At 41.5% G+C, this 22,271-nt stretch overlaps 1 protein-coding gene across 1 annotated transcript in view; it reads left to right on the forward strand.

Moving 5' to 3' along the window:
* The first annotated feature begins 695 nt into the window (after nt 1-695).
* Nucleotides 696-22,271, forward strand: part of LAMC2 (laminin subunit gamma 2) — a 72,578-nt gene continuing 51,002 nt past the window's right edge. The window contains exons 1-5 of the mRNA XM_077453130.1: nt 696-890; nt 11,925-12,122; nt 14,063-14,180; nt 15,900-16,001; nt 18,770-18,906. Of these exons, the coding sequence (XP_077309256.1) occupies nt 806-890; nt 11,925-12,122; nt 14,063-14,180; nt 15,900-16,001; nt 18,770-18,906 (640 nt within the window). The 5' untranslated portion in view covers nt 696-805. The remainder of the gene's footprint in view (nt 891-11,924; nt 12,123-14,062; nt 14,181-15,899; nt 16,002-18,769; nt 18,907-22,271) is intronic.

Here is a 22,271-nt window from a genome sequence, read left to right on the forward strand (position 1 = left end):
AATGTGGACCAATGCCGCACCGGACCTATGTGAACTGGCTCCATTGAGAGTCAGACTCGCCTGTCAGGCCAATTCACACATATGTGAATCCAACCTTACTCTAACAATGTGAAATTTGAACGATCTATGTAAGCTAATTAAAAAAAAAGCAATACCTGCTTTTGTATTACTTTCAGTACAGCCCTCAAATATTCCCACATTTTGATGTTCTGTTTGGGGAAATAATACAAACCTTGTATATAAATGTTAGTCAGGTGACATATTAATACTACGAAAAAACTAGAGGGTGAATCTTCCCAACAAAGTCACATATGACATTAAAAACATGACAGGATTGATAACTTACATACTCTATCCAAAATTAAAAAAAAAAGGTTTGGATTTAGATACACTTTAATTTATCTAATATTGACAGCATTTGGCAACAAAACTATGAGTTGCCAGTCCAAAATGAAGGTTATTGTATGTATGGATGTAGGTACAGGTGTGGACAGGCCAAATTAACCAGGTACTGATTTCATCTATATACTGTATACAGTGCTTTGCCCTAACAAGAACTCTGCAGCAAGGCTACATAGTCTATATATGTGGTAGGATCTTGCATTTGTATGTGAAAGAGGGAAGGGTTGGGCTGTTATTCAGAGGGTGAGTCACAACAGAGGATCTTTGTGTCTGCAATGAGTCAGGTTACAGAAAACTCATATAACACACCTGAGAGAGCTTTGCACAGACAGACAAGAAGCACAGCGAGGGAGCTCCAGGTACCCAACAAACCATCCACAACACAGGACTATCTCCTCCAATTATGGCACGGTTAGGTAGGACATGGTGTCCATTGCTGCTTCCCTGGCTATGTGCACTTTCAATCATTTCAGGATCAGCCATAGATGGTAAGATTTGTGATTTTTATTTCAGGGTTCTACTCAATTTTACTAAATTCTTGTGAGCTAATATTATTATTACCTACCGTATTTCTCAATGTTTAATGCAAACAATGTTTATATTGGTTCGAAGGAACCAGTGACACCGATTGCCGTATCAAAAATATCACATTTATTCCTATTATATCTTTTTTGCAATTTCTCCAATGCATTTAAGCCAAAAATAGAACCATTTGTTTTTTTTATACAATGTGCTTTGGTTTAGGCTTAATGTCTATTTTTTGTTTGCTAGGTAAAATTTGTATTATATCAAATTAAACTACAATAGAAACATTTGCCATGAGAGGAACATAGAAATTGCCAATAACTGACTTCTCCATCTGAAAGTGCCAGTTGCCTGTCTGTCATGCTGACTTTCTCACTTTGATACTTTGTGGCACTGACCCAGAATAAGGGTACAGATATGGAATTCTGATTTTGATCTAATTTTCCTCATCTATGTACATGTGTCAGATAAGAGCTGAATCCAGGAGGTCAACATAAAAGCCAACTGGCAATTTTATAAGGAGGTCAGTAATGGCAGTGTTCTTCTAAAGACAGGCTTAGCTTGCAAAGTGTGAGTTATGAGGTGTATTTCCAGTGACAACTTTTGCATTGATGTAGTATGGAATGTTGTTGAAGTTTCATTAAATGAGTTGTAGATATTTATGATCCATATAATAAAAGTTGCCAAATGTATTCCTATGAGATGATTATATCTCGGAAGATCTGTAGATGAGAATGAAAATAAGGTGTGATAACTCTCTATTCTTGATGCAATTGGCAAATACCCGTGTTGGCCACATCCACGACTCCTACTGAAGCTGCAGATCAAGCCTGGTATGCCAAGTCTGGAACCTGCCAGAAGGCATGGCGTGCCCAAAAGTAATTTGAGGCTGGTATGAACACATGTGGTCTGCTCAGCCTGGTAGATCCTGTTTTAGGCCTGGATCACACCTATGCATTTTTTTCCAGTTTTGCAGAAACACACTTTAGTGCATTTAACATGGTTTCCTATGGATGTAGTTCACATTTGTGCATCTTATGGAAAGGGCCAGGGACTTTTTTTTTCTGGTTTTTGGTTCCATAGACTCCAGTGGTTGAAAAGCATCTATTGAAAAACGCAAAATCCACCTACAATATGCAAACTGCAACCTGCATAAGTGTGAACCAGCAGTTAATAATTAAGAAAATTCGGCAACAATTTATAAATGTCCTGATCATTATTCCATTTAATACACGTTCAGGAAACGTGCTAAGGTACATTAGGGCACATTAATCTCGCTGTGTGCTGCAGGTTATATGAGGAGAGTAAGGAAAGAACTGCTGAAGGAGCACCGATAGAGACTTAGCATTTTCACATTTATATGTAAAAGTAAGAATGAGAGCTTGAGGTGGAGTGATTGTGAGACAGTCTTAGGCTGGATTCACACCTATGCATTTTTAGTGCTTTTTGCATTTTGCAGATTTGCACTATAGAACGTGTTCCATAAGAAACAATGTTAAAAGGACTGTAGTGCAAATCTGCAAAATGCAAAAGCACTAAAACTGCGTAGGTGTGAATCCAGCCTTATTCAGTGAGGTGCTGCAAATTGTGTTATAATGTGCAAAGAGTAGCAACACAGAAATAGCTGTTAATCAGTCTTAAAGTGGAGCTAAACCCTCCTATCTTTTAAGCTCAGTACATACAATGAGAAAATTGGACACAAAATACCACTTTAACCTCTAGAGATCCGCGCTATAGCCGAATAACGGCTACAGCGCGGACCTGCTTTGCCGGGACGACGTCTATGGACGTCGTCCCATGCATGAGCAGCCTGCGCGCCCCCTGTGAGTCTATGAGACTCGCCTGATCACGGATCAGAGCAAGGGGTCGATCCCGACCCCTTACCAGGTGATCAGCTGTCAGCCAATGACAGCTGATCATGTGACAAAACAGAGCCGGTAATTGCCTATTTTTCCTCCTCACGGTGACAGCGCGAGGAGAAAAAAAAAGCCGATCACCGGCGGCCATGATCGGGACATCAGTCCCGATCACGGGCAGATCATCAGTGCCCACCTGCCAGTGCCACCTAAGTAGGGGAAAAAGTGAAACATTAGTGCCACCCATTAGTGCCCACAGTGCCACCTATCAGTGCCAACAATCTGCCGCAAAAACAGTGCTGCACCTCAGTGCCACATATCCGTGCCCATCAGTGTCATCTACCAGTGCCCATCAGTGCCCAGCAGTGCCGCCCATCAGTGCCACCTATCAGTGCCACCTATCAGTGCCCATCAGTCCCATCTATCAGTGGTACCCATCAGTGCCCATCCATGCCACCCATCCGTGCCACTCATCCGTGCCACCCATCTGTGCCATCTTATCTGTGCCCATCTTTGCCCATCAGTGCCGCCTTATCTGTGCCCATAAGTACTGCCTTATCTGTGCCCATCTGTGCCACCTTATCTGTGCCTATTAGTGCCACCTTAACTGTGCCTATCAGTGCCCAACAGTGCAGCCTATCAGTGCCCACCAGCGCCGCCTCATCAGCGCATTTCAATGAAGGAGAAAAATGACCTGTTTGCAAAATATTATAACAAACTATTAAACATGATTTTTTTATTTTGCATTTTTTTTTGTTTGTTTAACAAAAAATAAAACTCCCAGCTGTAATTAAATACCACCAAAAGAAAGCTCTATTTGAGGGAAAAAAATTATAAAAATGTCATTTGGGTACAGTGTTGTACGACCGCGCAATTGTCATTCAAAGTGCATCAGCGCTGAAAGCTGAAAATTGGTCTGGGCAGAAGGAGGGTTTAAGTGCCCAGTAAGCAAGTGGTTAAAATCGATCAATGACAATCTGATCTATGTATACAGCTTTTGAGAGCCGATCACGGCAGTTATCCAAAGGGACAAGCACAAAAAAAATTCTCGTAAGATACCAGAACTAAAGTTTTTAGCTTAATAAGTACATTACAATACAATACATCAGTTTGGAAGTTGTATTCTGTCATGCGAAAATTTTCGTAACTTCTTCATTTTTGATATGAGAATAGCTTGCAAAAAAAGGACAATCATTCGTCCGATATTCTTATTGAGTGTACGAGGCATTACAGCCAAGGAAGCTTCCATCCTAGCTTTTGTTTAATCTGCAGTTGTCATTGTGCTGCACATATGATCAGTGGCGACACCGGCTATTTGGTGGTTTGATAGTTCAGTTAAGAGCACAACCAACTGTGAGTTTTTATTCAGGGCATGCTTTAAATGTTAGGTTATGACTAAGCGAAGTTAATTCGTGAACCGTGTCAGCCCTTTGCTGTCATCTGTCTGTATCGTTGTATTGTGACTTAATTCACGTTTTGAATTTCATGGAATAAATAAATATTTTTATCCTCTGATTCTAGCATGCGGTCATCACCTTTCTTTTATTCATGCTTGAATGTAACTGTTTTGGGAAACAGTTAAACTAATGGGTTAAAGCTGAACTTTGCTCAGACTTGTTCCTGTTTATTCTTGCTGGAGGCTGCCATTTTTCTGAAGCCCAGAGCCCCTGAGCAGCAGTATATCATAAAGCAGAACTAAACTCATTGATTTAACGGTTTAAAAAAACAGTTACATTCATGGAATGCCAGGACTGCTGTCACATTTGCTTGTGTCCTCAACCAAACTGTGAAACCATCAAATGGCTGGTATCTTAACTAATCACATGTGCACAACTATGATATTTGCAGATCAAGCAGAAGCAGCTTTAGATTTAATCCTGCTTTAAGGCTGTCAGCAGATCAGCACAAATTACGCAGTGCCTAAAAATGCCTTAAATGGAGAGAAACTGAGCTGTGCAGAGCAAGGTGAGACAGTAGATTACTGGATTTCAAACAATATAGACACTTCATTTTAATGTTTTACATAGCTATACCTGCAAAAGGGGACAACATGAAGTGATCTAACAGGACTTAATTTTCTTGCCTAAAGCTCCAGTTTAAGTTCCACTTTAAGTGCAGCCAGATCAGTGGAAGTATCATTGGTTGCCATGGATCATTTTTCAAAATTTCCATGAGCCTAAAAGGTACTTATAGACCTAAAATGGAACAGGTCTGAGTGTTCTCTAAAGACCAAAGCAAAGACAGTGTGTTTGCCTTCCTCAATTGCATTACAAGTCTAAACTAAACATATATCCAAGTAAATGTAGAAATGCTTTAAAGAAAAGATTGTTTAACATACTATGCTACCATGGCCAAGTGACTTCTAATAGCTATGGTTAACCTATTTCAGTATTCACGTGGATGTTGCTCATCACAGACAGGTGTCAGCTTCACCCCATACAGGGTTTTCATTTTGAGAGAGTTGTTTACATGGTATGGTAGTTAGCATGCAAATAAATGAGCACCAAGACATTTCTAATGGCCTGTGTTGATGGGCACATACAGCTCGCTTTTGGGTGAAGTAATCTTGTATTTGACATCAGTTTGAGAAACTTCTGAGATCATTTACAGTTCTATAAATAGAAAAAAAAATGCTCTGCTCAATAGTGATAAACAAGCTGCAAGCTCTAGGTAGAATACACACCTCAAAAATATAAAAAAAAAAAAAAAATGGAGCTGCGCTAACAGTACTGAATAAGTGAAGTAATGAAAACACTTAAAAAGCATCTAAATCCATGATGTAGAACACACACAGAATGCAAGCTTACCCAAAGGAAAAGCAATATAAGCTTGCGGCTATCAACCCAGTCAGGGCCTTTATCCTGGAAGTATGAAAATGTAAGCTCACAAGAGAGTGCTTGAATGTTGCAAACAGGATATAAACCAGAACCCAGTAGGCAGCGGAAGTCTATCATCCATATTGGCAGGGCCAGATTAACGTAGGGGCTATTGGAGCTGCAGCATAACAGGCCATGCATGGAAAGCAATGGGCATATGGGGAAGGATCTCCTCTGACTGGCCCTGCATTTTGCATGCACTGCCACCCAGGGTCAGTAGGGAGCCCCATGAGAAGCTCAGTCCATCCTAAGCCCTTGTACACACGGTCGGACATTACGATGGACAATGTCCGGTAGGACCGTGTTGTCGGATAATCCGACAGTGTGTGGGCTCCATCAGACTGTTTCCATTGGAGTATCCGACGGACCAAGTTTTCCAGCTGGGCTATAAAATTTTCCCACAACATGATCCGATGGGACTTTGTCCGATCATGTGTAGAGAATTCCGATCGGACAAAGTGCCACGCATGCTCAGATCAAATTCCTAGACCAAAGCTATTGGCTACTAGCCTGAACGCAGTCCCATCCTAATGAAATAACGTCATCACGTTAAGTACAATCGGATTTTCTGACAACTTTGTCCGACTGTGAGTATGCAACAGTTTCGGACAAAATCCGACGGATTTGGTTGTCGAAATGTCTGACCGTGTGTACAAGGGCTAAGAGGTGCTCACAGCTTTATTACTAGGAAGAGGCTCAAGGTGAGAGGAGGCAGTGAAACATAACATCCCTGCCAACAGTTGATGCAGCGCTGGGTGAGGGCATCATAGGGATTTGTGCTGGCCAGAATGAGAGGGATGGTGGAGTCATGAGGGCACGGGCAACTGCTGCGGTCACTTCTCCTCCTGAGATTGAATAATGGCCTCAGAAGTAATGTGTATTTTGTGACTTTCAGGGTCACAGCTATTATTCCTTGGCTACTGCAGGGGAGACATTGGGGTTCTAATAGTATCTGATACTTGCACATGCTATGGATAACTTGATAAAGTTTTAAAAAGTCCACCAAAATCCCATGCACCAGGCCCATGATGCTCTTAATCCGGGCCTGCATATTGGAGTCTGGAAAGTTAGCCCATACACCACTGGATCATGTCCATATTAGAGTGCTTGAATGTTGCAAACAGGATATAAGCCAGAACCCAGTACCTCTGTTTCTCCAATGTTCATAAGCATACATCAGATCCGCATACCCAGAAATAAAAAAGGATCTCCATAGTATAAATCAGGTAAAGCACTGATATTTTAATAAAGAATTTCACTTACATAGAAAGCTTAAAACAAGGCATTGTAAAAGACAGCTGGCCGGCTCACGAACACCTGTTCTCTCAGGACTGCTACGCGATGACGTCAGCACGTCACTTCTCACAACGTACGTTTTGTCACAATCTGACATCGTCCAGGGCCACGGGTGACAAACTGACACATCGCAATTTAAAGTATTGGGAGAACCACGTCTCGTTCTGAGTCATAAGCAGCGGAAGTCTATCATCCATATTGGAGTCTGGAAAGTTAACCCATACACCACTGGATCATGTCCATATTAGAACACAGAAAAGGGGAAAAACGTCTACACAATATTAAAAAAACGAAAACGTATATATACCTGTCCCTATTTCCAAACATATAAATTCCATAGCAAGATCTAATGAGGACTGGTTGTATTGTATATAAACATATTATGATGGCCATGAGCTTTACCAATAAAGGTATAAGGGGAAACTCCAACCAGAATAAAAAAAGTTTGAAATGTGTCTTAACACTATATCCTAAACCTTATTACTTAAAAAGAGAGAGAATGATGGGGGAAGTTAACAAAGATAACACTCAACATTAACCCCGATAGGTATAATTGATGATATTTCTATAAGTATAAAAAAAATAAGGTATTATCAGTATCTGGCCAATTCTCATATAGCTCTCGGTAGAGAACAACCCCTCCAGTGGGGATGATATTTGTCTATTCCTAGAAAAATTGTTCCCAAAGGGTCCCTATTATGCACTAGCTGATAATGTTTGGAGACAGAATGTTTTAAGAAACCATTTTTTAGATTGGTGATGTGTTAATTTAGTCTGACTTGGAGTGGGCATTTAGTCCTGCCCACATATTGGAGCCCACAGGTACACAACACCTTCAGCTGAACATGTAATAAAAGGTTTTATCTCAAATTCAGTGGTTGTGCTAGTAAAAATAAAACGTTGAGTTCTTCTATGTGAGGATCCACTAATTGAGCATACACCGCATCTCTTAGGCCGCGTACACACGCGCGGACTGTTCGCCCAACTTTGTCCGTCCAACAGTTTCGGCAAACAGTCCGCTCAAACTTAGCATGGACGGACATGGCCACACACGACGGACGAACAGTTTGCTGAAACCGTGCGCGATGACGTGAACGGCACGTACGACGGGACGAAAAATACGACGTCCTATACACTGCATTATAGCTTTCGGCGTGAAAATCCTTTCTGAGCATGCGCGCAACTTTGTTTGACGAACAAGCCTACACACGAGCGGACTGTTCGCTGAAACAAGGTTTCAGCGGACAGTTTTACGGAATTTCCGAAAAACCTTGTCCGTCCAACTGTCCGCTGAAACTGTCCGCTGAAAGCCCACACACGAGCGGACTGTCCGCCCAAACACTGTTCAGCGGACAAAGTTGGACGAACAGTCCGCCCGTGTGTACGCGGCCTTACACTGAAAAAACCCAGTAAGGTTCTGAAAGAAACTTGTTTTTATTGAGGGAGGGCTAAGGATATTAAGGGCCACAGTAGTCTAAGGGATGGAACTCCCCTAAAGACAACCTTAGGCCTATCTGGCAGTATGGGATTTAATATTTGTTCATTTTTTTAAATGTGCCAATATTTTCTCATCATTTTCTATATATTCATGTGTTGCACTGAGAATGTCATGATGAATGGAACCACTGGACCAGGCATACTACCCCCCTGCGGGGATTTTTCTCTAAGTAGTTCCCTTATATCCATACATATAACTTCCTCCAAATTGTTATTCAAAGAATCCCTGAAGTAACCCTTCTCTAGAAATCTACTGGTAGGCACATCTGCCTGTATTAGAAATTCATCTTTATTAGTGCAGTTGCGTTTGAGTCGCATATATCGGCTCTTGGACACCGCTCTGAGCCATGGACCATAACACAACTATCAACAGGAATACTCTTCTCTATGCTATCTGAAAAGAAAAGTTGTTTGTCTGCTGCTCCTATTATTCTAACACGCAAAATTACTACTTCTAACGTATATGAATTCAGAAGGAGAATTTAATCACTTGTGTCTACAAGGGTGGGACTGGCTATTATTACATATAATGTGAGAAGAATTGCTCTTATTGGATCACATCTAATGGGACTGGAATGCTATCATGTTTCAGCTTGAGTCTTACCTCTGCTCGATTACCTCAGAGTCTGATTTGCAAATGGTTGCTTGTAAGGAAGATTAAACTTGCTTAAAGGAACTCTGTAATGAAATAATTTAGCCCTGATTCATAAAGCTACGTTAGCACTTAGGAAACATAGTGATAAGGCATGCTAAAGTGACATACAAGGCCATTTTAGCATGCCCTAAGCACCAAGTAGCATTTCTTAGTTGATATTGTAGCCAGGCTATGGACTACAATAATCTGAAGATTGAGGTGTTGCCTTATTATATCTTTCTTTTCTGGCATGCTGCACCATTTTTCCTCCAGTTAACAGGGGGAGAACTAAAGCTAAGAGAACTCATAACCTGTATGTAGGACGCTGTAAATGTTGGGAGGTGTAGTCCAAAGCAACAGTCAAGTAATATAGCAACCAAGCTTCCTACATATCCCAGCATGCTTTGGGAGAGAGGAGGAGCCAGAGGGAGCTTAAGTGGAATTGGATGGGAAAAGCCACTCTCTTGATGCCATGGGAGTCTGGGGGAAAGGTCCACAGGTCAGCACTTCCAAGCAGGCTGAACCAAGTGGACTCGGGCCTAACCAGCTTTAGGGGGTACGAGACTGCCATAAACTCTGTTGAGTTCACAGCTTCTCATGCAGTGTTGCCTAGATATCATGGGTGTGCAAGCTCCCTTGTACAGATCGCTGGATCAATGCAACCTCTTAGTAGGGCTGAGGGGGCCCCCTTCCATCACCAGGGCAGAACGCTAAGGCCACGTACACACGCGGGGACTGTTCGCCCAACTTTGTTCGTCGAACAGTTTGAGCGGACAGTCCGCTCAAAATTAGCATGGACGGACTTGGCCACACACGACGAACGAACAGTCCGCTGAAACTTGCGCGATGACGTGAACGGCACGTACGACGGGACTAGAAATACGACGTCCTATACACTGCAATGCAACCTTCGCCGTGTAAATCCTTTCTGAGCATGCGCGGAACTTAGTTTGACGAACAAGCCTACACACGGGCGGACTGTCCGCTCAAACCAAGTTTCAGCGGACAGTTTTACGGAATTTCCGAAAAACTTTGTTCGTCAGACTGTCGGCTAAAACTGTCCGCTGAAGCCCACACACGAGCGGACTGTCCGCTGAAACACTGTTCAGCGGACAAAGTTGGGCGAACAGTCCGCCCGTGTGTACGCGGCCTTAGTCCATGAGTCAGTGTGAGACGACTGTGAGCCCATGTTTCTTTTGTATATGAGACCCACTAAAAGCAGGAAAGCCTCTCCACAGCAGAGACCCATGCCCGCCCAGTCTCCCAGCTATTGACATTGCCCTACATTTGCCTCAAAGTGTCTGTGCTGCAGGAAATGCTACACTACCACTGTTACTAACTACAGTGTTGGAGGATTGTACTGAAACAGCCAGTGTTTTCTGCCTACTCTGGCTACTGATAAATTCTTCCCAAGTGTGTCAGTGTTTAAAGGGCCCCAATGGTAGCTGGCCGATGATCCATACTTGAGATTGTCCTTCCTGCTACTATTATTACCCCTCTTTAGTTTCCACCTACTGTAACATTTAAACATTTCATGTTTTACTACCCTCCAGTCAGCTTAGGCCTGTCATAGCCATCATTAATGCACATTGGCAGCATAGTCCCATCTTTTAGTAGTTTCAACATGTCTGCTGCTCTTAAAACATTAATAGTGGTTGGTGGTTAATGTTACTGCTATGTTCAAACCATGTGTTATCTAACTGGTCATTTATTGCTCGCATTCACAATACAGAACCTCTTTTATTCTTTGACTTGGTGCCTGTTCTAGTTGATCTTTTTCGCTGTGATAAATCGGGTGATAAATACTGCCTGGCAAGTTTGTGCAGTTATACAGGACTCCACCCAACCAGGGGGGTCAGAGCAGCTGAGACATCTGAGGAGTCTAGGGCAAAGAAAAATTGACCCATCCTATTCAGCAGTTCATATGGGAGTATCACTACTATTGTAATTTGGTACATTGATGAGCTCTCCATCTGAAATCTCCATCTCTGTCTGTAATTCTGATTCAAGGGATTCAGTGCATCTTAAGCACTGCCAGGGAACAAATATGGAGATCAGTGAGTTGACTTCCTCTTGACTTTCTGATCTGAATGCATTTTTGGGGTCCATAACTAAAAAAGTGTTTATTGTGTATGCCCTGGTAGTCATCTAACACAGAGTTACATTTATTACAAATAACCCCTGTCTGTGCCTAAATGTGTTTCTAAGCAATTCTATATATCTTATTATATATGTTTAATTATTTGCTTATGCTCAAAACAATTTTTATGCATTACTCATAAGAAGAAAAAGCCCCCCTGATAACATCAGAAGTACCCTTATGCCGCATACACACGATCTGAATTTTGGCCTGAAAAAGCTCTGATGGTTTTCCCGACGGAATTCCGACGGGATTTCGCTCAAGCTGTCTTGCATACACACGGTCACACCAAATTCCGACCATCAAGAACGTAGTGACATACGATGGGACTAGTAAAAGGAAGTCCAATACCCAGTAGCCAATAGCATCCATCTTGTAGTTGAATCTGAGCATGGTGAGTTTTTGCGCATCGGAATTGCATACACACGATCGGAATTTCGTGACGGGAATTCGGCCAGCTAAATTCCGATGGAGCATACACACGGTCGCATTTTCCGATGAAAAGCTCTCATCGGTCTTTTGCTGGCCGAAATTCCGATGATGTGTACGCAGCATTAGGGTCAATATACCACTGGTTGGGAATCAATATTCTGTTCTGTTGACAGGTAAATTATGAGTGCTGTGGGTGACTGCGGATAAAAAAAGACTGAAAATGTTTGAATATTCATTAACCATACATTGTTTTTCTTCTTTTTCAGTCCATATTTCAGTCTGCAACTGTAATGGGCGATCACAGCGGTGTGTGTTTGATACAGATTTGCAGGCCCAGACTGGTTCTGGGTTCCGCTGTTTAGACTGTAATGGAGGAACAGATGGACCCAACTGTGAGCAATGCAAAGAAGGGTATTATCCACAGCCTGGAGGAACCTGTGCACCCTGCCAATGCCATATTACAGGTATGTATCCATTATACCTATGAATGTTATTGTCTATGGATGGAGAGGTTGTGGGTGCGGAGGTGACCAGACACCCCTAGTGATTGACTTATGTTATAGAAAACTATAGCATTGGCTGTTAAATATCCCAATCTTCTAGGATGCCTATCATCACCCTAGAAATGCTTGGTTGTGGATGTTATTTATGCCTGGAATGGTGACTCAGAAAGGAGCCCATGATGACTTTCTAGCATAGGGGAGAAGATAGACCAGCGATGGCGAACCCTGGCACCCCAGATGTTTTGGAACTACATTTCCCATGATGCTCTTGCACGCTGCAGTGTAGTTGAGCATCATGGGACATGTAGTTCCAAAACATCTGGGGTGCCAAGGTTCGCCATCACTGAGATAGACCATCTGCCACTATTTGCTTTACTCTCCTGTTCTTTTTACCCTAGCTGTAAGTTCACTTATCTGCCTCTTTAAGAACATTAGCTATAGTATATGAAACCAATTATAAGGGGTTGTACCACACTTCGCAACCTTCATATTAATGAACCACTGCAGGAAAAGACAACTCAATTGTCATCAATTTTGTTCTACAATTCTGAAGACACATAAATACACATATCATTAATTTAGGATGGAATGTTAGTAATTGTTTTTAACAAAAACCATCCTGTTCCATTTTCTTCTGAACCATAATTAAAATAACGTTCATGTCTTCCTTATTATTGCCAAAGTGACATTAACAGTAGTCTTATATATCATTTATATCATGTCCAATTTTACTGGATTATGTCTACAAAATAAATCTGCACAGGCCCTGTTGTACTGTATGCTTATAGCAAGTTCTGTATGTTTTATTAGTTTATAGACATCTGATTTTATAGTGTATGTCATGGCAAAAAAACAAACAACCTATGGAGGACTTCCCTTCACCCCTTGTTCTGAGTACACCTATAACATTTTGGATTTCCCATGACTTTCAGGCTCAATGACAATGGCCACCAGGACAGATAGAAAGGGTGACTCTACTATGCAGAACACAGAAAGCAATAAAACATTTAAGAAGATTCTAATTCTTCCTTCCTTCTCTATCCAAAACTATTAAAAAAACTTTGGCTATGCATAAATATGTGCAGATGGCTTCTAGAACACTGGAGAACTAGGATACCTAATGTATGCCATTAGGCTGCTGTTTTATGCACAAGGTCTTGGATATATGAATAGGTCTTTGTTGCAAGATATGTTGTGCATACATTTTAATCCACGAAGAGTGACATCTGACTAGTGCCTGTGGTTATCAACATATTTTTTTCTAAGATCTAACTTGGGCTGAAAACATTTGAATCCTTGTGGTGAGCCCTTTTAACCCAGCCATATACTGTATGTTGCAGTCTGGCTGTGTAATGTCCATACACTCTCTTTTAGATTTACCAACAATGTAGTTTGAAGCCATATCTAAATAAGCTGTTTTGTTTACACTCAATCAAGCATACCCTCTCTGTTAGTAAATCTAAAGCCGGCCATAAACTGGTAGATTTTTTTTATGGATGTTTGTATGAAAAATCTCATCAGTACACTCAATAATGCTTACATAGATTTGAAAAATGTAATTTAAAAGTACTTTGAAATTTTGTTTGCCTTTAACATTGAATTTTGTAATGAATGTCATTTCCCAGACTAAAATTAGTATTAGAAATTTGCTTGGAAAATAATTTCCATCCCGCTTCTTCGAAATTTTCTCATCACCGTGATTGAAAATAAACCTTGATTTACCTTCACTAGTAATTAGAGAATCGAACAAATGTTCAGAAAACAAAAATGTTCTTATTAGCATATGGTCAGCTTAAAGCTATCGTTCTGTTCTAACCACAGTGCTGACTACCTACTTTACGAAGAAAAAGAGGAGACATATCAATGATTTTATTGTAACGTCTATTATTTGACCCTTACAGGCTCCCTTAATACCCAATGTGATAACTACGGACGGTGTAGCTGTAAGCCTGGGGTGATGGGTGAGAAGTGTGACCGATGCCAGCCTGGTTTTCATTCACTTTCTTACAGTGGTTGCAGGTAAATTTGTAAAACATCAAGCTTGGGAATATTTTTGTCAGTCAAGCAGGCAGTATAGATGCCTCAGGTCAAATATTTATATTTTTACAAACCAAGAATCAGCAATTTTGGTCCTATTATGATTAGGTTCTTTCAATGCATCCCCACTACTTACCACCTAAAATCCTAACCAAAGGTTCTGGGATACTGGACATACCCAGATTGTTCTATGTCCAGGCTACTGAATCCACTATAATTTCTAGATTAGATTTAGAATTGTTTGTTAGAGCATTTGATCTTGCCATCATTAAAGTGGAACTATAGGCAAAACTTTTTTCATTTTTGATAGAGCAAGGGGGGGGGGGGGGGGGTTATAACCCCTGTCTAATTATTTTTAGCCATATTCATCCCAGTGCGGAGATTTACTTTCACTTCCTGTCCCATTACCAAACAGGAAGTGAGAGGAAATCCCTGCAAATTAGTGGAATCCAGTGGGGACCCCTAGGTCCTGTCTAATCTAATTGTCTAATTGGTGGGTGCCAGCGGACATTGAGTCTGCAGTACCCGCCGCTGGGCTCCTACTGTGTGTGATCACTGTGGGTGCGGGTTGCCAGTGGCACGCATGCCCTGGAAGTATCATGTACTAGGTATGTGATCTCACACAGAGTGGCTGCCCTGCCACAGTATATGTATGGTGGGCGGTAAAAAGTTGAGTTTACTTCAATTATCTCATGTTCTGTTTTTTGAATATTTCACATAAATTCATTTTCTGTAGAGCTTATGAAATTTAAATTTCTGTTTAGTTATAGCGCCTATTCATGCCATACACCTTAACCAATACAGTCTCAATGCATAAACAAGGAAATTTTCCTTGAGTCCTATGGGTTCAGTTCACATCACTGTGCTGCAGCAGTGGGCATTGTAAACAAGTAGGACATGCTTCATTTTTATGCAGCACAGCATGTTGCAACACACTACACCCCATCACGATGTGCTGCAGTACATATAAATGACTGAAATCATTGCAGTACATTACAACTGCTCCCTTCACAGTGCACATCATATAACGCAGGCGCTAATGTGCATGAGCCCTTAAACATTTAAGAGTTGCATAGATGAATGTACAGTACAGGGTTATGCATAGAAAAAGATAAGCAAACATTGGTACACTTTGTACAGTGGCAGCCCGTCCCCCTAATCCATGCACCCGGCCCCTAATCTATATGCAGGGTGCCGAAAGCATGGATTCCAATGTTTTTTTTTTTTTTAGAAGCACGTGATTAGAGCCTAAAGGCTCTAATTGGCTTTAAAAAAGGGTGGGCTTAAGGCGGGTGATCCGACCGACCAATGGTATAGCATCAGCCACCACTGACTTTGCATGAACAGTAGAAGCATAAACAAGCTCCAGTTACAAATAGGAGGCTGAGCAATCATGGTAAGGGGTTGTTTTGCTTCATCGTAGCAAGGGAGCCTAGGGGGGCACTAGAATTTACAAAAGCACAAACTGGAGGTTCAGAAACAGGGTGGTACTGGGGGTCTAGATTTGTATTTAAATACAAATAAGGTTATTTCAGCTTGCTTGCCCTTTAAGAATACACTTTTATTTCCATGTACATGCCTATGCTGATTGACTATCAGTGAGTATCAATATTTCAATTAACAGGAAAAAAAAATTTCACATCAATGCAGGTTATTAATACATCTCCATTAATATTAATTCAGTTTTCTCGCTATGTTTAGGCGCCAAGGCTGCTTTTGTGACCCAGCAGGTAGCAGCCAAAGCTGTGACCAAGATGGAAAATGTGTTTGTAAACCCAATGTCTCTGGAGAGAGTTGTGACAGGTATGTGGAGCTTTATAGTCTGGTACTTATCTGTGATTACCCAATATGTGTTGATGATTTTTGGGGTACATTGATTGATTGGATGGGATAGAATGACACAGGAAAACAGGACAGTATGATATAAATGGGGTCTGCATTTCAGAAAACAGTCAAGCATATCCGACAAAAGAACCAAAAGCCGTATTATTCATATAAATTACAAATCATGCATGTTAAGTTGGCCACACACATTACAATCCTATTATAAAATGTTTTACTGATAATGACTATCAAACTGTGGAAACACTAAATAAAGGAAGAGAACCATATGTAAAATGTGTCTTCAGCTTTACTATTTGATTAGAGGTAATAAAAAAATGCCTTTCTTTACTTTTTGATACAACCTCATAAAATGTTATGAATACATTAAACCTTTAGCAAATCACGCACATTTATCTGAACAATTCTGTACTGGATTGTGCAATAAGATTGTAATCTTTGAACCTTGCTTTGTGCACTGGTCCAAATCATTTGGTGGAGGGCGTATTACGGTGTGGGGTTGTTTCTCAGGGGTGGCGCTTTGCCCCTTAGTCCCAGTGAAAGGAACTCTTAAGGCGTCAGCATATCAAGACATTTTGGACAATTTGCTGCCAACATGCTGCCAACTTTGTGGAAACAGTTTGGGGATGGCCCCTTCCTGTTCCAACATGACTGCGCACCAGTGCAAAAGCAAGGTCCATAAAGACATGGATGAGCAAGTTTGGGGTTGAGGAACTTGACTGTCCTGACCTCATCCTGATAGAACACCTTTGAGATGAATTAGAGCGGAGAATGCGGTCCAGGCATTCTACTCCAACATCAGGGACTGACTTCACATATGCGCTTATGGAAGAATGGTCAAACATTCCCATAGACACACTCCTAGACCTTGTGGACAGCCTTCCCAGAAGAGTTGAAGCTGTTAAGGGGGGGCAACACAATATTGAACCCTAGACTAACCCAGACTAAGACTGGAATGCCACTAAAGTCCATGTGCTTGTAAAGGCATGCATCCCAATACTTTTGAAAATGTAGCGTGTGTGTGTTTGTGTTTGTGTGTGTGTGTGTGTGTGTGTGTGTGTGTGTGTGTGTGTGTGTGTGTGTGCGTGTGTGCGTTTACATATATACATGCAGCCTGATGAAGAGCATGTGCTTGTCCAAAACTGTGCAGTCGCTTGATAATTTGTAACATGCATGAAGATTTGAAGTAAAGAGATTGAACAAGATTGATATATATATATATATATATATATATATATATATATATATATAAAATGTATGGCAGAGTATATCTGTAGTTATTATTTTTCTTGGAGGATAAGTATTCAGTGTATGTGGTGTTACAAGTGTGATGAAAATATGTCTCAGGCTTTATTCATCAAGGTTACAAATTGGTGATGAACAACTGTAGGCAAGCAAAGACCTATACATGTGTTGAAAAAGAAAGCCAGGCAAAAAATTAAAAGCCAACAGTGAACTGCTAACGATGTCCAAGGAATACTGCCACTATGATAAGCCTATGATCGCAATCTTTTTATTTTTACTAGGACTTTTATATAAACCATAGCAATCAGAATCAGCATTTCTTTAAGCTAGTTAAGGTGAGCATTATGCTGCGTACACACGTAGCCAACTATCCGGCGGACTTAGTCTGGCGGACTTCCCACCGGACTGTCTACTTGCGGCTACTTGCCCACACACGGCACTTTTTCAGTGGACTAATACGGCGTACTAAGTACTTATTAAAGGGGGTTCCCGGATTCCGATAAGCCCCCCGCCCGCAGACCCCGACAACCAATGGCCAGGGTTGTCGGGAAGAGGCCCTTGTCCTCATCAACATGGGGACAAGGTGCTTTGGGGTGGGGGGGCCGCGCGGGCCCCCCTTCCCAAGGCACCCCCCCATGTTGAGGGCACGTGGCCTGGTACGGCTCAGGAGGGGGGGCGCTCGCTCGTTCCCCACTTTCCTGGCCGGCCAGGTAGCCTGCTCGGACAAGGGTCTGATGTGGACCTGGGGAGAACCCCCACGCCGATTTTTTTTGGAGTTGGGGTTCCCCTTTAAGTCCATACCAGGTGACGGGGCCAGCGACACCTCCTTCGCTGGCCCCGGCTACCTGGAGACGCGCTCAAAATGAGCGGACTTTTCTCCGGGCGGGAAAAGTCCGTTCATTTCAAAAGTACGGCGGACTGGCATACACACGGCCAGATTGTCTGCCGAAATGCGAGTCCGACAGAAAGATTGGAGTGCAAAACTACTTTCTAAGTCCGCCGGACTTTTGGGTAAAAAAAGTCCACCGGAGGCTACACATGGGGACTTGGACTTGAGTCCGCCGGACTTTTCCACCGGATTGTTTGATCGTGTGTACGCGGCATTAGAGAACCTTAAAAGACAGGCTTAGTTCATCCTCTAAATTACCTAATAAAGTTGACCTGAGGATATCCTTAAATATTTCCATAAAATGAAATAACTATATAAATCCATTAAACTTAATTTATGAATTTCAAAGGGTATAATGCAGCAATTGTTTAGGCAGCTGGGAATTGAGGACCTGCAAAGTCCATGCTACACACAATGGCTAGGGAAGGAGAGCAATTTGTGACCTTGAAGCCAAATTAGTGGTCCTCTGCTACAGAAGGAACTGAAAGAGACTCCACACAGTGTCATCCATATTGTGGAATTCATTTGCTAGGCAATCTAACTTATCTATATATTTTCCATTTAATTTGTGTAAATCCATTATGTTCTTCTTCAGATGTAAGCCTGGGTATTATGACCTGCAAGCTGGCCGATCAGAAGGATGTTTGCAATGTTTCTGTTATGGTCACTCGTCCAATTGCCACAGCTCCACTGATTACAGCATGAACAAGATTACGTCTCTCTTTGAGAAAGGTATGTTACTATTATATATGTCAGAATACCTAGAAAGAGATAGTCACACACATTTAGCACGGCAACTGTCTCACTGTGTGCGCAAAACATACACTAACATGACTACAAGGCAAGCCTTCTGACCTGTGTGAGCTTCATATTAGGTTTATCTTTTCTTTCAGAATAAGTTACCGCATAAACATTTTAGCTATATATTAATCAAGTTGTGAAGGAGAAGTAAAAAGGGACTGAAATAATTACCAGTGCTGCTTCATAGGCACTTGATCATGTGACCTCTAACAAAGAGTAAGTTCACATATATACATTACAATGAGAGCAACAAACAAATGTCCAAGATTCCAAAGTTTTTGCTAATAAAATAATTTCATAGGAGAAAAAAAATCCAACTCGTTTCAGGGGCTAAGCAGACTTCCTCTTCATCAGGACTCAGGAATTTTTAATGTGCTTAAATGAACTCATATAAGCAGATACCAGACAAATGTGAGCTTTCCTGTCTGGAACATTGTCAGAAGGTAGGTTATGCCAGTGTTAACAAATGCAACGTGTAAAAGGGGACATGTGTATAGGGGAAGACCATTCAGTCTCAACTATGATCCTTCCATTTATCAGAGATCAAATGACCAAGTGTCTTCAAATATGTGACCAGAACTGAAAGGAGCAATGAACTGTATTTTCTTCTTGGAAGGGAAAGACTTATCCTTTCTGTTCTACTACATTCATCTAGACCAGTGATGGCGAACCTTGGCACCCCAGATGTTTTGGAACTACATTTCCCATGATGCTCAACTACACTGCAGAGTGCATGAGCATCATGGGAAATGTAGTTCCAAAACATCTGGGGTGCCAAGGTTCACCATCACTGATCTAGACCAATAAGGTAGTTAAAGTGGAGTTCCACCCAAAAATGGAACTTCTGCTTTAAGTGCTGGTGATCCCCTGACATGCCACATTTGGCAGGTCATTTTTTTATGGGGGAGCAGGTACCCTGTTTTTAGAGGCACCCAGCTCCCACTTCCTCCCCTGGTGTCACAGCGCCAAAAGGAAGGTCATATTTCCCCCCTCCCTCCCGGCAGTCGTCTGGGACACGTCACTGGTCCCAGAACATTGCCCGGTCATTCACAGTGCACAGCACGGCTCGTGAGGCCACAACCGGGCGCCCACAGTTAGAATGCTGACACCACGGAGAGGAGCGAGGCGTCCTGCACCTGCATCGCTGGACCATGGGACAAATGAGTGTCTGATTATTAAATGTCAGCAACTACACTTTTTGTAGCTGCTGACTTTTAAATGGGTGGAAATCCGCTTTAAGCTATCTTTAAAGTAAATTAAACATTTAGGCCACTTTCACACAGATGGGCACTTCCTCAGGCTTCAGAGAGGGGCAAGACTACAGATGGGCACTGATTATGCTGCAAAGAGGGGCAAGACTGCAGATGGGCACTGATCATGCTGCAAAGAGGGGCAAGACTGCAGATGAGCACTGATAATGCTGCAATGATGGGCAAGGCTGCAGATGGGCACTGATCATGCTGCAATGATGGGCAAGGCTGCAGATGGGCACTGATCAGGCTGCAATGATGGGCAAGGCTACAATGATGGTCAAAGCTGCAATAATGGGCACTGATCAGGCTGCAATGATAGGCAATGGCGGGGCTGCAGATGGGCACTGACAAAGCTGTATTGATGGTCACTGACCCTTATTTTGCTTCAAAATTCTTTATTTAAAATGTAAATTTTTTTCCTGAAATTTCCCTCTTAAATAGAAGGCGTATGTTATATGCCTGTGCATGTTATAAGCCGATAATTACGGTAATCACTCTAGTACGGAAAAAAAGATCATTAAACACAAGGACTGTAGAGGTCCAATGTTAGTAAGTGTCTGATCTATAGCATTGATACAATCAGATTCTTTTTATAATTACAGAAAATCAGACTGCCTCTGATTTTTAAAAACTGAAGCAAAAGTGGCAATATTACCTGTAGCAACCAATCAAATGTCTTGATTTATTTTTACTATAAGATGAAAGGGGACTGATCCAGTGTTAATAAATCATTCACATCAGCATGAGCTTCACATATACAGCTCTATACCATTGTGAGGTTACTATATTGTAAGTGTATTAACTCAGTGTGAGCCTCCGGTATGGTTGACTATACCATTGTGAGCTTCCAATGTATTCTATATGTTATTGCTGTGTGAACTTCCTCTAGACATGTTCTGTCAGGAAGCAAGTTTCCTATTCACCCCACTAATTTAGTGTGAGCTGCTTAGTACGGTATATGTTTGTCTCAGCGGGTAGGGTTTTCACTTTATTTGTTGACTTTCATCCTACTAGCGACAATGGAGTGGAGTGAATTCTACTTATCAGAACTGCAGATAATTTGGATAAACTAATTAAAAATGAAGTAAACTTATTCCCCAGTTATACAGATGGATATCATAAACACCTTAGTTCTTCCCAAGACTGAATTTGTGAGAAAGCAAGTTGTAGGCAACTACAACATATTAAACCAACTTCAAATAACCTATGGGAATTGTTTAACATGTTTTTCTGTGACATTTTATTATTGAGTCTTTCTGTAGGGCATTTAGTGCTTATGTTAGGTTTACAGGTTATTTTTTGCCTTTCAGCTGGTAAAATGTTCTGTAGGTATAAAGGGGTCATTCCCATGCCTCTCCCCATGGGGAGACTATGGGAAATGGGGAGTTTAAAGTGCCCAAGATGATTAGTTAATATAACAAAACATATAAAATCACATCTTTTATGTATATATATTTTTTTTTTAACTAAGGGAGTGTAAGCTCCATAAAAGATTTTTCTAAACATTTTTTTTTTTTTTTACATTTTCTAAAAGTATTTTCTAAACATAGACATAAAATACAACTGTATACAATGTCTGTGCTTGAATAAATGACAAGAGGTGTATGGATCAACACGTTTCGTCCAGATAGAGGGCTTCTTCAAGATCCACTTTTCAGTATTTTTAGATCTTATAGCTAATAGACAATACAAACAGTGTATTAGTTACAAAAGTACAGTTGTGCTCAAAAGTTTGCATACCCTGGCAGAAATTGTGAAATTTTCGCATTGATACCGGAGAGATGACCAGAGAGCTACAGAAGGGAGGGTGGCCCACTCCCGCCACTGATAAAAGTGATATCGCGGTGAATCCGCCACAAAGACCACTTTTATTTTAAAGAGAAACACGCGCCGTTCCAAAAAATACCGGGGTTATGGCAGCTAGCTGCTGCCATAACCCCGGTATACAGCATCAAAATAACAACATACAGGTACAGTGATTTGCATGAAGTGATTAAAAATAACCACATCGTCTTTTTTGGAGAGCAGCCTGCATTTCTCCTG

Source organism: Lithobates pipiens, unplaced genomic scaffold, assembly GCF_037356315.1.
Source record: "Lithobates pipiens isolate NorthernLeopardFrog02 unplaced genomic scaffold, aLitPip1_a1.2 Scaffold_23, whole genome shotgun sequence".
Classification (NCBI taxonomy): domain Eukaryota; kingdom Metazoa; phylum Chordata; class Amphibia; order Anura; family Ranidae; genus Lithobates; species Lithobates pipiens.